The sequence below is a fragment of the Zootoca vivipara genome, chromosome 10 (assembly GCF_963506605.1).
Source record: "Zootoca vivipara chromosome 10, rZooViv1.1, whole genome shotgun sequence".
Classification (NCBI taxonomy): Eukaryota; Metazoa; Chordata; class Lepidosauria; order Squamata; family Lacertidae; genus Zootoca; species Zootoca vivipara.
In genome coordinates this window covers 61,644,914-61,658,815 of record NC_083285.1, presented here as the reverse complement: position 1 = coordinate 61,658,815, position 13,902 = coordinate 61,644,914, and the positions used below count along the sequence as shown (strand labels likewise).

General features: G+C 46.4%; 1 protein-coding gene across 2 annotated transcripts in view; it reads right to left on the bottom strand.

Moving 5' to 3' along the window:
* Window positions 1-209: 209 nt before the first annotated feature.
* GYS2 (glycogen synthase 2) overlaps window positions 210-13,902 on the bottom strand; it is a 59,327-nt gene continuing 45,634 nt past the window's right edge. Inside the window, exons 7-16 of one of the 2 annotated variants that reach the window (XM_035127397.2) lie at window positions 13,703-13,823; window positions 12,808-12,914; window positions 9,807-9,866; window positions 9,445-9,523; window positions 7,808-7,921; window positions 4,953-5,079; window positions 4,711-4,806; window positions 3,059-3,222; window positions 1,946-2,026; window positions 210-1,487 (exon numbers count right to left, since the gene is read on the bottom strand). In XM_035127397.2, coding sequence (XP_034983288.1) covers window positions 1,263-1,487; window positions 1,946-2,026; window positions 3,059-3,222; window positions 4,711-4,806; window positions 4,953-5,079; window positions 7,808-7,921; window positions 9,445-9,523; window positions 9,807-9,866; window positions 12,808-12,914; window positions 13,703-13,823 — 1,174 coding nt within the window. In that variant the 3' untranslated portion in view covers window positions 210-1,262. The remainder of the gene's footprint in view (window positions 1,488-1,945; window positions 2,027-3,058; window positions 3,223-4,710; window positions 4,807-4,952; window positions 5,080-7,807; window positions 7,922-9,444; window positions 9,524-9,806; window positions 9,867-12,807; window positions 12,915-13,702; window positions 13,824-13,902) is intronic. The other variant, XM_035127396.2, reaches the window with a different exon arrangement.

The following is a 13,902-nucleotide window of genomic DNA, read 5'->3' as shown; positions in this document are numbered from 1 at the left end:
CGGCTGCGTCTTCTGTGGGGTCGTGGACATAAAGCCGCCTTCAGTTCTAGCACCCGTTAATTTAACGGGCTAAATGATACTAGTGTTTAATAATGCTGTATGCTGGGTTTGGTATTTGCTTTTGATATTTTTAAAGTTTTGCTTTATATTAATAGTCTATATATATATATATATATATATATATATATATATATATATGTATGGTATTGATTGTGCCTGTTAGACAAAACTTTGGGAGAGATAGGCAAAAAAAAAAACAACCCTCACTTTTATAAGCGGGTCTAAGCCTGCTACCAATTTTGAAAAAAAAATATGTATTGGACATACATAATGATGTTTGGACCTCACTGACTCACAAATGAGAGCCTCAAAGTTCTTAAGGGAGTTCCACAACAGACAGAAAGCTGAAAATTTATTCATTGCAATAGGTCTGAAAATTGACCTTCAAGAGTGCTTGAAGTCTTCTCTGATAACAGGGACTAGTGCTCAAAAAGATACTGTACTTGAACCAGCTTTGGACTGATGGGGGAGGGTTGGGGTTTTTAATCTGTGAATGGCCCTTCCAAGGCATTTGGCTGACTGAGGCGAAGAGCAAGATGTGTTTTCCGCTCCCCCAAATTCCATGTTCAGGGACCTGACCAGACTACCAGTCGAATCTTACTTCAACCCCATCAATGAGACAGAAAGATAAATTTCGAAGGAGCAGACCAGGCCATGTTGGGACACACAGCTCTAGCCAAAGCTTTGCCCCTAATCCCTTTCTCTCTAGCAACTGCTGCTTCACTTTGCCCAATGACAGGGCCGGCCCTGTATCTGCAGCTGAAGGAGACAAACCGGATTTACTTGCATCGCACCAAATTGAAAAATAGCAGCAGGCTGAGTAGCAGCTCTAAGAACAGTCGCTGTTCTTTCCCTGCCAACTTTGCAGGTGATAGGGGGCACTTTGACCCCCCTCTCCTTTCCTTCAGTGCCAAGATATTAGGGTTAGGGGTTTAAAAAGCCAGCATACAGTTTGACACATGCTTCTAAATTATTTCTTCTACTGCCAAAGGGGGGGGGAGAGAACGAGAGAAGGGGGAGATGCACCATCAGAACTATTTATAATAGAGGAAAGAGGGCAGGGGATTCGAGGTATTTCAGATATCTAGCTCCCACCGGATTCTTCCACATTCCCCTTAGATCAGGTCGTACCCAACTTTAAGGTAACATGTGTACAAGCAGGATTGGCAGCAACCGTTTGCCACAAGCAAAGGGGCGCTGCATCAGTTCCTATATTCTCCGTGCTGCTTCTTCTTCCCATCCGGCACAGCACTGAGGGAAAAAGGGGCCTTTATGTTCTGCCTGTCCCTCTCAGCCTCTTCGTCTTCGTCGTATCTTTCATCCTCCTCCTCGTCGAGCTCTTCGTCGCTTTGGTGGGGGCTGTTGTGCTGAGAGACGGAGGGCGAGGGGGGCACTGACGGCGGGCGCGGGTACCGAAATCCTTCCGTCTGCAGGAGAAATGGAAGCGAGGGATAAATACAATGCAGGAAGGGCCCTTGATGTAAAAAGCACATCCTTCCTCCCCCTGCCACCCAAAATATTCTTCATTAATTAAAAAATGTACACTGAGGTCCAGCCCTGAGGGCCTTCTGGCAGTTCCCTCACTGCAAGAAGTGAGGTTACAGGGAACCAGGCAGAGGGCCTTCTTGGTGGTGGCGCCCACCCTGTGGAACGCCCTCCCATCAGATGTCCAGGAAATAAACAACTATCTGACTTTTAGAAGACATCTGAAGGCAACCCTGTTTAGTGAAGTTTTTAATGCCCGATATTATTATTATTATTATTATTATTATTATTATTATTATTATTATTATTATTTGAAACACCTTTCTCAGACCGATGGTGACATGTTCAGTGGTCATGTCTGACTTATGCCCTTTGAAGCATAACATGTAGGAGGAGTTACCTTTGGTGGAGCATTTGGTACCAGCATGAATTTTTCAGGAAACGCCCGACTAAGGGCCAAGTGCCTAGCATGCATATAAAACTGTAAGGAGAGAGAAAGAGAGAGAGAGGTGTAACTTAGCGGCCCAGGCATTCACCCTCTCATGGTCACAACTGCGTGAAAAGGTCCACGCCCTAACATGGTGTCCTTGTTACAACTCTATGACTTCACACAGTCATTCACAGAATCGTAGAATTGTAGGGTTAGAAGGGACCCCAAGGGTCATCAAGTCCAACCCCCCTGCAATGCAAGAATCTCAACTAAAGCATCCATGACAGATGGCCATCCAACCTCTGCTTAGAAGCCTCCAAGGATGGAGAGTCCACCACTTTCTGGGGGCGTCCATTCCACTGTCAAACAGCTTGTGTCATGAGAAAGTTATTCCTAATGTTTAGTCGGAATATCCTTTCTTGTAACTTGAAGCCATTGGTCGACTCCTACCCTCTAGAGCAGGAAAAAATGGGCTTGCTCTGTCTTTCATGTGGTGGGCCTTTAGAAGATGCCTATCACATCTCCTCTCAGTCTCCTCTTTTCCAGGCTAAACATACCCAATTCCCTCAACCATTCCTCATAAGGCTTGGTTTCCAGACCCTTGGTCATGTATTGATGCATCCGGAAGCTAATTAGCAAATAATCCAAAGTGGGAGCTGGGAATCTTTTTCAGCCTGAGGGTTGTGTTTCCTTGTAAGCAATCTTCTGAGGGTGGGTGCGCGCGCACACTAGTGGCGGGCAGGACCAGATGCAAAAGCGGGCATAGCAATGGATGTAGCTCTTGCCTTGCACATTAGGTTACATTTCAGCCAAGCAGAAGCCAGAGATTAATACACAGACAGATGCCTCCATCTCCCAGTCAGGCATTGCAGTTCAAGGCTACATTTCAGCAAGGCAAAAACCAGCTGAGGAGAGGTAGAGCTGATGAAAGGTGTGGCCAGGGTTGGCGGTGCGGCCTGTGGAGAATCCTAAGGGCCAGATAAGAGAGGCCTGGAAAGCCGCATTCAAGCCTCTAGGCCGAGGTCGCCAACCCCTGATCTCAAGCAACAGGGAGTGTGACACACATGCAATCGTTCAGTGTACCCTGCCTAGATATCGCCAGTCCAGCAGGTCCGAGAGCCTCTCCGTCCGGTTTCTCTGGACGATCCTTTGCCGACGTGACTGCTGGCAGAATCCATACAGAAACTGCGTCAGCTGGTTGCAGGACTCATCTGGGGAGCGGAATCTCCTGTCCACAATGTAAATACCTGCAGGAGACAAACCCAGGTTGGGAAGAAAAGAGTTTGCAGGTGCTCTTTGGCCTTTGAAGGCTTCTGTTGCATCTGTCATTATGCATGATAATGACCTTTGCAAAATCCCGTCCCTCATCAAGTGGAGACGCTTGTGCTTTGTATAGCCAATCTGAACTCTCCTCTTCTCCCACTCTCCTTTTAAACTGGAGAGGAACTTTGGAAGGTTCCATATATCCAAAATGTGGGATATATCCAGCCTCATATAACCAACTTCTGTAACTCTAATTAATGCATGGAGGGTTCAAGACCATAGAGTAAATTGTTCTGCCAGGCTTAGCTAAGTCACATCCCCTCACCTTGGGAGGAAGGACTACCAAACTCTTTGTTCTCCAACTTTCCTCCATCCTGCCATCATGTGAACCTTTCCAGTAAGGATGTCTGAACTAGAGGCTCCAAGCTTAGACCGTGTGGCTTCAGCAAGCCATCTTTGTGTTTCTATGCAAATAATTTAGAAAATTACCATTTTTCAAACCTATCTTTTCTAGCTGCTCTATGGGAAAGAACATGAATCTGACCTTTGAAGTGTTTGTAAGTAAAGCATTTTTAACTCGCCAAATGTGTGGTCTTTCCTATGCTGAGGGAAGTGGGAAACTTAGGAAATAACTTAGAAGGGGATATTTTAAAGGCCTAACAGTCTCATGGGTGTACCCAGGAAGGGGCAGGGGGGCACCTGCCCCCCAGAAGCAAAAAATTTTTAAAATGCGCCTCGCTCCAACTTTCCCCACCAAGCCTCTTCGCAGACGCCAGCAAGGAGGGAGGGAGAGGGTCTCTAACCACCCCCGCCCCCCGCCCTTCATCTCCGCTCCGGAAAGCGTGAAGAAAGGAGGACCCCGCTCTGCTCCCACAGCGCACCTTCTTCGCCAAGTGCCACTTGCGGCCACGGCCGGGAAGGAAACGGCACACAAAGGGAAGGCAAGCCGGAGCCCCCCTCCAGCCAGCGCCGTCTTTGCGCATGTCGCGCCCGCCCCGATGAGAGAGATCCAAGGAGGAGCCATGAGTAAGGCGGCAGTGGAGGCTCCCCTAAGGCCGCCCCCCCGAAGGATCGCGGAGCACTTCTGGCGGCGGCGGGAGTGCTAATCCCCATTCCCGTCCCCCTCCTCCCTTCCAGACTTTACCATGGCTTGCCCCCCCCCCTAGTTTTGATCCTGGGTATGCCCCTGAACAGTCTATATTTCCATGATTTACTTTGCTGCAGGTTTTGTGATTTTAGATCTCTGCTGGGGCTCTCTCACCAAAGAGTGCTTGCCCCAAACCTGGATCTAGGTATCCAGAGAATTCTTCTTTTAAACCTGTAACCAAAATATTAACAAAAAAAAGCAGCACAAAAGCCTGCATCCAAATCAGCCCGATCTCTCAAAGTTAGGAAAAAGCATGTGGGAAATGCAGTGTGCTGGCTAACCCCTGGCACATTAGTAATCTGTTGCATGGCTGCAATGTCCTCACCATAGGCAGCTGGGTCGGCCACATGCTCCTGCATGAAACAGCCAAATCCGGAGAGATTTGTGGTCACGCTGGGAATCCCCATGACAGTGCACTCAGCTGCCAAAAGACAAAGAGGGTTTAACTCTCACAGTGATGTACAACTTTGCAGGGTCACACCAGAAGCAGGCTGCATTGAAACTGTGCACCCCTCTCCCTCCACAACTGCCAGTCCGTAAAAGCCAGAAAGTCTGTCCTTTGCTCACCGGGAGTGTATCCCCAGGGTTCATAGTATGATGGGAATACGCCAAGGTGGCAACCTCTGACAAACTCTTCGTAGTCCATCGGCAATAAGGGACTAGTTGAAGAAAGGAATTCAGGGTGCAAGATCACCTGGAGAGTTGAATGAGAAGAAGAAGACCCACATAAACATTGCCCTTAGAGGTGTAATTTAAAAAGGGGGAGTTTTCAAATCTAGCAGTCCCTTGCTATGTCCACATGAGCAGTGCCAGATTTACGTATGAGCTAAACAAGCTATAGCTTAGGGCCTCACTCTCTTGTTGTTGTTGTTTAGTCGTTTAGTCGTGTCCGACTCTTCGTGACCCCATGGACCATAGCACGCCAGGCACTCCTGTCTTGCACTGCCTCCTGCAGTTTGGTCAAACTCATGTTCGTAGCTTCGAGAACACTGTCCAACCATCTCGTCCTCTGTCGTCCCCTTCTCCTAGTGCCCTCAATCTTTCCCAACATCAGGGTCTTTGCTTTTCACTCTCTTGGAGCCCCCCCCCCCAAAAAAAATTAAACGAAAAAAAGCCTGGATGTACATTTCCAAAGTATAAGATAAAAAAAATAAAATAAAACCTACATAGAACAACAGTGTGTAAGCTCCTATGATGTAAGTCATGGGCCCCACCTGCTAGCCTGCTCCCTAAAATATCACTGGTTTGCTCATTTCTATATATAGGGTGCCTACATTCTGCATGTAATATACTTCTTCTTAATTGTATTTCACTATTAATATACTGACTGTATTCCTGTTCAACAATTACTTTGATAAAATACAACTTTTGCTATGTGCAAATGGCTTTAGATACCTATTAGGTCCATAAATTACCATGTAGCATATATTCAACACAAAAAACAAGGACAATTGTTGTTGACAAAGGACAGCTGGACATAGAAAGGGCCCCATTACCTTCAGTAGCTTAGGGCCTCATCAGACCTAAATCCGGCCCTGCGACATGAGTGACAGCTGCTCTTCACGCACACGAAGCAAGAGGACAGCACAATTGATCTATGTGGGATGGTTGATGTCTATAAGGAACTTTCAGATTCGATTACTGCAATGCACTCTGCATGGGGCTTTCCCATTGAAGACGACTTGGAAATTTCAATTGGTGCAAAATGCAGCAGCCAGATTACTGGCTAGCATTTAATTTAGAACTCATATAACCCGTTTGTTCCTAGACTCAATTCAAACACTAAATAAATAAGCCCGTTGCAGCAAAAACCAAAGACACTTCTGGCATCTTAAGGATTCCTGGCTGGGGTTCACTTTAGACCTCATATAGCCCCTGTTTTAAAACTGGCTGCCTTGGTTGCCGTCTGGGGGTTCAACGGTGGGAATGGCTGGTCTAGTTAAAAGGAACTTGCGTAGCAGCAATAGTACTGGGCGAGAAAGACCAATGGCCTGGCTTGGATTAGGACAGTGCTATGTGTTCCCTCTTGCCTTCTGTGAGCACCTAGAAAGAAACTCTGTGATCACTAAAAGTCAGCATGGGTTTCTGAAAAATAAGTCATGTCAGATTAATCTGATCTCATTTTTTGACAGAATTACAAGCCTGGTAGATGAAGGGAATGCTGTGGATGTAGCCTATCTTGATTTCAGCAAGGCCTTCGACAAGGTGCCCCATGATATTCTTGTAAAGAAGCTGGTAAAATGTGGGCTAGACAATGCTACCATTCAGTGGATTTGTAACTGGCTGACTGACTGAACCCAAAGGGTGCTCATCAATGGCTCCTCTTCATCCTGGAGAGAAGTGACTAGTGGGGTGTCACAGGGTTCTGTCTTGGGCCCAGTATGATTCAACATCTTTATCAATGACTTGGATGATGGGCTTGAGGGCATCCTGAGCAAGTTTGCAGATGACACCAAATTGGGAGGGATGGCTAATACCCCAGAGGACAGGATCACACTTCAAAATGACCTTAACAGATTAGACAACTGGGCCAAAGCAAACAAGATGAATTTTAACAAGGAGAAATGTAAAGTACTACACTTGGGCAAAATAAAAATAAAAATGAAAGGCACAAATACAGGATGGGAGACACCTGGCTTGAGAGCAGTACATGTGAAAAGGATCTAGGAGTCCTGGTAGACCACAAACTTGACATGAGTCAACAGTGTGATGCAGCAGCTAAAAAAGCCAATGCAATTCTGGGCTGCATCAATAGGAGTATAGCGTCTAGATCAAGGGAAGTAATTGTACCACTGTATTCTGCTCTGGTCAGACCTCACCTGGAGTACTGTGTCCAGTTCTGGGCACCACAGTTCAAGAAGGATACTGACAAGCTGGAACGTGTCTAGAGGAGGGCAACCAAAATGGTCAAAGGCCTGGAAACAATGCCTTATGAGGAACGGCTTAGGGAGCTGGGTATGTTTAGCCTGGAGAAGAGAAAGTTAAGGGGTGATATGATAGCCATGTTCAAATATATTAAAGGATGCCATATAGAGGAGGGTGAAAGGTTGTTTTCTGCTGCTCCAGAGAAGCGGACACGGAGCAATGGATTCAAACTACAAGAAAGAAGATTCCACCTAAACATTAGGAAGAACTTCCTGACAGTAAGAGCTGTTCGACAGTGGAATTTGCTACCAAGGACTGTGGTGGAGTCTCCTTCTTTGGAGGTTTTTAAGCAGAGGCTTGACAGCCATCTGTCAGAAATGCTTTGATGGTGTTTCCTGCTTGGCAGGGGGTTGGACTGGATGGCCCTTGTGGTCTCTTCCAACTCTATGATTCTATGATTCTGAAAATAATGCATCTTTGTTTACCAGGTGCTCCAGGTTTTTTAAGGCAGAGGAGAGGGGGAAATATTGTTTTTTTAAAAGCCCTGAGAGTTGCACCTTCACTCGATCTGTCCGGTTGTTGAAAAGGCCAATGCGTCTAATGGTGCTTAGGATCGGGTCTGTGGAATCATCGATCATGTTGTGGGTTGTCACTGGCGGAAGTCCCTGTCGCTGCAACAGAACAAGATGGGCATTTGGGGACATGTTTCAAATAAACACATAAAACAGGCAAGTTTGTAGCCAATGGGTTCTAAACACCAGCACAGCCTTTTTGAAGTAGCCCCACTTTACAGTACAGTGGTACCTCGGTTTATGAACACAATTAGTTTCGGAAGTCTGTTCATAAACTGAAGCGTTCATAAACTGAAGCGAACTTTCCCATTGAAAGTAATGGAAAGTTCCAGACGGGTCCGCAGAGTACTCAACCTGAAGTGTACTTAACCCGAAGCATGGGTGTAATTGGTTCTGGAAGTCTCTTCATAAACTGAAGCGTTCATAAACTGAAGCAAACTTTCCCATTGAAAGTAATGGAAAGTGAATTAATCCGTTCCAGATGGGCCCACGGCGTTCATAAACCGAAAATTCATAAACCGAGGTGTTCGTAAACCGAGGTTCCACTGTATTTGTAAAGTGAAGCTGCTTGAATTCAGAAGGAAGTTGGCCATCTCTGTGGTTACTTTTAGGAAACTCATTTCATGCTCTTTTAAGGTTTCAAGGGTGGTTTTTTTTAAAATAAAAGTTTCTATTTATATCTTATTTTGCTGTGTTTTGCTTTATTGTAAGCCACACAGCGGGCCTTAATGGGCCTTGGAAAGGGATAGGTTGTAGCCAACCAAGTTCTCCTCAGAGTACAGTAGTACCTCGGGTTACAAACACGATCCGTTCCGGGTCACAGTTCGTAACCCGAAAAGTTCGTAACCCGAACCGCCATTTTGCGCATGCGCAAAGCGCTATTTTCACGCTTTGCACATGTGCAGACCGCGCGGGCGCGGGGCCGAAAATACTTCCGGGTTTGCGCAGTTCGTAACCCGAGTTGTTCGTAACCCGAGGTGTTCGTAACCCGAGGTACGACTGTAGTATAAATTAATACTTAGTTATACAGAGTAGAAATCAATAGTTGTGCTCATTAACATCAATGGGTCTACTCTGAGTAGGCCTAGAACAGGATACAACCCATAGCATTTTTTTAAAAAGTAACTTTTAAAAAAGAATGGTTTAGCAAGCCTTGGCCTTTGGCTAAAATGACCAACCTCACTGAATTGGTGCAGCTGATGGTCAGGAACTAATGCCCCCCCCCCATTTATCTTCTTTGCCAAGGAGATTGAGGGCCAAATAATGAAATGATATTGATGGTATGTAAATTTACTACTCCAGTGAGAGTTACAGGTAGGTAGCCGTGTTGGTCTGACATAGCTGAAACAAACAAACAAACAAAATTCCTTCCAGTAGCACCTTAGAGACCAACTAAGTTTGTCATTGGTATGAGCTTTCGTGTGCATGTACACTTCTTCAGATACCTGAAGAAGTGTGCACGCACACGAAAGCTCATACCAATGACAAACTTAGTTGGTCTCTAAGGTGCTACTGGAAGGAATTTTTTTTACTCCAGTGAGAGCTAGACTATAAGACAAATTTTATGCTTTCCATTAAACAATAAGAAAAAAAGGATTCCCCCCTCCCCTCCAGCCTCTAACCTGGGTTGAATAGATGGCCCGTTTTATGATGGTGAGGTCATCACGATCTATGATCTTGCTCATATCAGGGATTTCTCCTCTGTGGGTGCAATAGGGAAGATCTTTTTTGTGAAAAGAAGGGAAGCATTTTTCCAAAACATCATTTAAAATTTCTGAAGTGGGAGCTCTCTATGGCCGACAGCACTGGGATTGTTTAACTAACCCAGAGCTTCATACGCAAACACATATCTCTACAGTGAAATAGGAGATACCTGAATCCATCTGTCATGGATGCTTTAGCTGAGATTCCTGCATTGCAGGGGGTTAGACTAGATGACCCTTGGGTCCCTTCCAACTTGATGATTCTATGAATGAGAGCTCACCTTAATAGTGCTTCATAGAGCTTTTTGCCAAATTTTTCCTTGAGCAAATGCGCAGTGTCCCTAAGAGAGAGGGAAACAGATGGTCATTAAAGGCCACTTTTTCCTGTGTGAACGTTTTCCAAGTGAATCATGTTGAGCTCTGCTTCTGTTTTTCTGCCGGCATCCCCCGACCTGGTGCCCTTCAGACGTTGGACTACAACTCCCATCGACCCTGACCGTTGGCCATGCTGGCTGGGGCTGATGGGGGGGGGAGGAATCTAACATTCTTTGGAGGGCATTTGGGTGAGCAAAGTTGTGTTCCTCTGAGTGCAGAAATGTTCCAAGGGCAGCAGTGCCTGGGCTTGGCCTCCTTTGCAAGCAAGAGAACACTAGAGATCTATGACATTTGTTGTGTGTTGCAATTTGTGGGGAACCCATGGCCCTCCAGATGTTGTTGGACTCAACTCCTATCAACCCAAGACAAGATGGTCAATGGTCAAGGATGATAGATAGGAACTGCAGCCCAGCAAGGAACACAAGCTCCACATCCCTATTGTAATACTTGCTTTATTTACAAATATGCCAATAGATCACAGGTGGAGGTAAGCAAACATGAGCACTCCTAGCAGGTCACAAATCCACTGTCCCCAAATCACCTACTGCAAGGTATCTCAAGATCCTGCCAGCCTTCAGCTCACTCCCTGGACCTCTCTAAGGTGGCCATGTCATGCTTTACAGAGGACAGACCACTACTCGAGGTCTAGTTTAAAGATAACAGACCATAAGAAGGAAAATCAGGAGAGGCTCTGAAGTTCTCCATCGGCAGTGAGACCAGGGCAGCAGACTAAGAAGGCACACTGATCCACCTGGCTGCAGCTTTCCCTGCTGTGTTGACAAGTATTGCTTTTCTATTTAATTTGAATAACTATTTCTAAGCTTGTACCTGTGCCAACCTAGCAGTTCGAAAGCACGAAGTGCAAGTAGATAAATAGGTACCGCTCCGGCAGGAAGGTAAACGGCGTTTCCGTGCGCTGCTCTGGTTTGCCAGAAGCGGCTTAGTCAAGCTGGCCACATGACCTGGAAGCTGTACGCTGGCTCCCTTGGCCAATAACACGAGATGAGCGCCGCAACCCCAGGGTCGGTCACGACTGGACCTAATGGTCAGGGGTCCCTTTACCTTTTACCTGTGCATATAAAACTCGCATATACATATGTGGCCCCGCCCCCGCCCTTCCAGAATTGCAGTTTCACATTACATTACATTAGCTGTGGGGCAGGGGAAGAAAATGTTATTTCCTATTGCGGAGAGATCTCTGTATCTCTCCCGCTGAGGACACATCGTATAACTGCAGCTCCCCAAGGAGATATTGGCATAGCTGTCAAGTTTTCCCTTTTCTCGCGAGAAAGCCTACTGAGCATAAGGGAATTTCCCTTTAAAAAAGGGAGAACTTGACAGCTATGGATATTGGGCATCGGACACACGGTTTTGTGTTTCATTTGGAACACTTTAAAAAGAGAAGGGTGTGGTTACTTTATCAGACCACAAGGTGGCAGTCTTGAAAACACCTAGTGCAAGTTAGATACATGGCCCAGAAACGGCAAGAGCTTTTGTGATGCAGGAACACAACTGCCTCTTGTCATATTCCTCCCTGCTTCATTCTTTCTCTTAACTTTTTTCCTCCCTTGCAATTCTCCTCCTGCCAAAATTCTCCTTCCTGGCTAATTATGGCAGGCACAGTGGGGTTCACTCTAGTTTTGCAAACTGTGCATCAGATCCGGGTCTTGACCCAGGTGTGTGGGCATTGACACAATTCGATAAGCGTAAGCTGGGAACCACAGCTTGAGCAAGTCCTGGGTCAGCTGCCAGATATTTCATAGAATAAATTGGGTGATGTGCAACTATATTTTACTGAGAGCGGACCTCCTGAAATTAAGGGACCTAACTTGGTCAGGTTCACCCTTTTGGCAAACATGAAACCCATCGGCTGTTTCACACACCAGAATCAGTCGATCAATCAGTCATTGACTGTCATGAACTGGTTGGACACAGAGGAGTGGTGGGAGGAGCTAGCGGGGAACCCCCAAGGGAAGAAAGCTCAGAGCCAGGGGATTGGTGGTGGGACAATGAGGAGCGGTCAGAGGGAGAAGACTGGAAGGAGGAGGTGTCGGAAGCTGAAGAGGTAACAGGGCTTAGTGAGCTGGAGGAGTCAGTGGCAGAGGGAAGTCCAGACTCAGAAGCAGGAGAGGAGGGAGGCAAAAACACAGAGATGAGTACGGCTGGTGAAGATTCATGGGTGCCTCCTCCCCATCCTGCTGCAACAAGCTCTGCTTCCCCCTTGGTTGCCCAGAACCAGGAGAGGCATGAAGAGGGAGGAGCAGAGACAGCAGACTTTCCAAGTGTCCCTATTTTCTAGGGATGTCCTGATTTAGAGAAGGCCCCCCCCCCCCGGTTTCTGATTTGATCCCGGAATATCCCGCTTTTCCTTAGGACGTCCCTATTTTCATTGGACAAATGTTGGAGGATATGGAGTTATCTGACCCCCAACCTGTGTGAAGGCAATCCTGTATAGGGAAGTGTTTTTTTAATGTTTAATGTTTAATTATATTTTTATATAGGTTGGAAACTGCCCAGAGTGGCTGGGGCAACCAAGTCAGATGTGTGGGGTATAAATAGTAAAATGATCATTATGGAATGGGACGTCCCTATTTTCATTGAAGAAATGTTGGAGGGTATAAGACAGGTGCGCTGGCAGAGTCTCAGATTGCTTGGAGAGGACCCGGGAGAGGAGGAGGCTTAGGCGACTGTGGGGAGGCAGGGACCTTCAGTCTCGGCTCCTGCTTCATGGGGGCAGGACCTGCCAGGGATGAGTTGCTCCGCTCATTAGGCCTGACACTCCTGTGCAGATCCTGTTTTGGCTAATAAAGGGTTAAGTCCAACTTGCTCTGTGTGATTTACTGCTGGCTCACTCCTGTCATTAACTCTTTTGCTTTGCCACGCCATAAGAGAAAGGAAGATGTTTACCATAGCTGCTTCCGGACTGCCTGGCCTTTCAGGGTTTCCACATTGAAATTGTTGGTATTTGCTGGCATTATGAAGAACACCACGACTGTGACATCGCTCCTGTGCACCTGAATGAAGAAAAGACACCTGTCTAAACAGGGAGAGATTTCTGCAATGCCCTCCCTTTATTGTTCATCTTGTTTTGACCTTTAAAGACCTAAATGGTTTGGAACCATGTTATCCGAAAGACCACTGACACCAGGGTTGGGAAACCATTTTCAGACCAAGGGCCGCATTCCGTTCTGGTCAACTTCCATGGGGCCACATGCCACTGTTTGCTGTGACAAGGGGCAAAAGTGGGCAGAGCAATGAATATTCATCCAGGCAAGCAAGAAGCATTGCAGTATCAGAGTTTAAAGACACATTCCAGCCAGGCAAAAACACTCGTGGAGGATGTAAAGTAGGGCTGGTGAGGGGTGTGGCTTAGGAATAGAAGGTGTGGCCTAAGGATAGTCCCAATGCAAAAATTGGATGCTCTTCCATTGCGCTACAAGTCTTCCCCTGGCCCATCCATATCAGATTTGACTATGTGTTTGCTGCATCTGAGACAGCCAAGTGGCAAAGACTGTGGAAATCCATTGAACTCTAAATATGGGAGTCTATATTACACCCTTGTTGAGCTTTGGGAAGAGGTGGGTCCCATAAAATCTCAGTGGCAGTCCCCAGCATCTCTTGTTAAAGTATTAGACCCTTCTCACATGCAATGTATTTGCACTCTTCCATTGCCTCTCAAGACAGACAGATGCCAACTCAATTCAATGCGCTCTGTCTATGGGACCCGGAGGACAGCTGCCAGTCAGAGCAGGCAAGGGAAAGAGACTAAGGCAGCCTCATATGAATTTGCATTCTTTCTTACCCTCAAGAGGAAGTTCAATCTTGATAAGGCCTCTAAAAACATGTCGGCTCCTTTGTTTGAAAACTCGTATCTCCCAGCAATGAAGAAAAACAAAGTCCTTTCAAGGTTGAAATCAAGATGTCTGAAAGCAAGTGCAAACAAACGTAAAATGGGTCAAGTGGTCGATCAAAGAGGGCTCATGGTAAACTGTGCTGCTGACT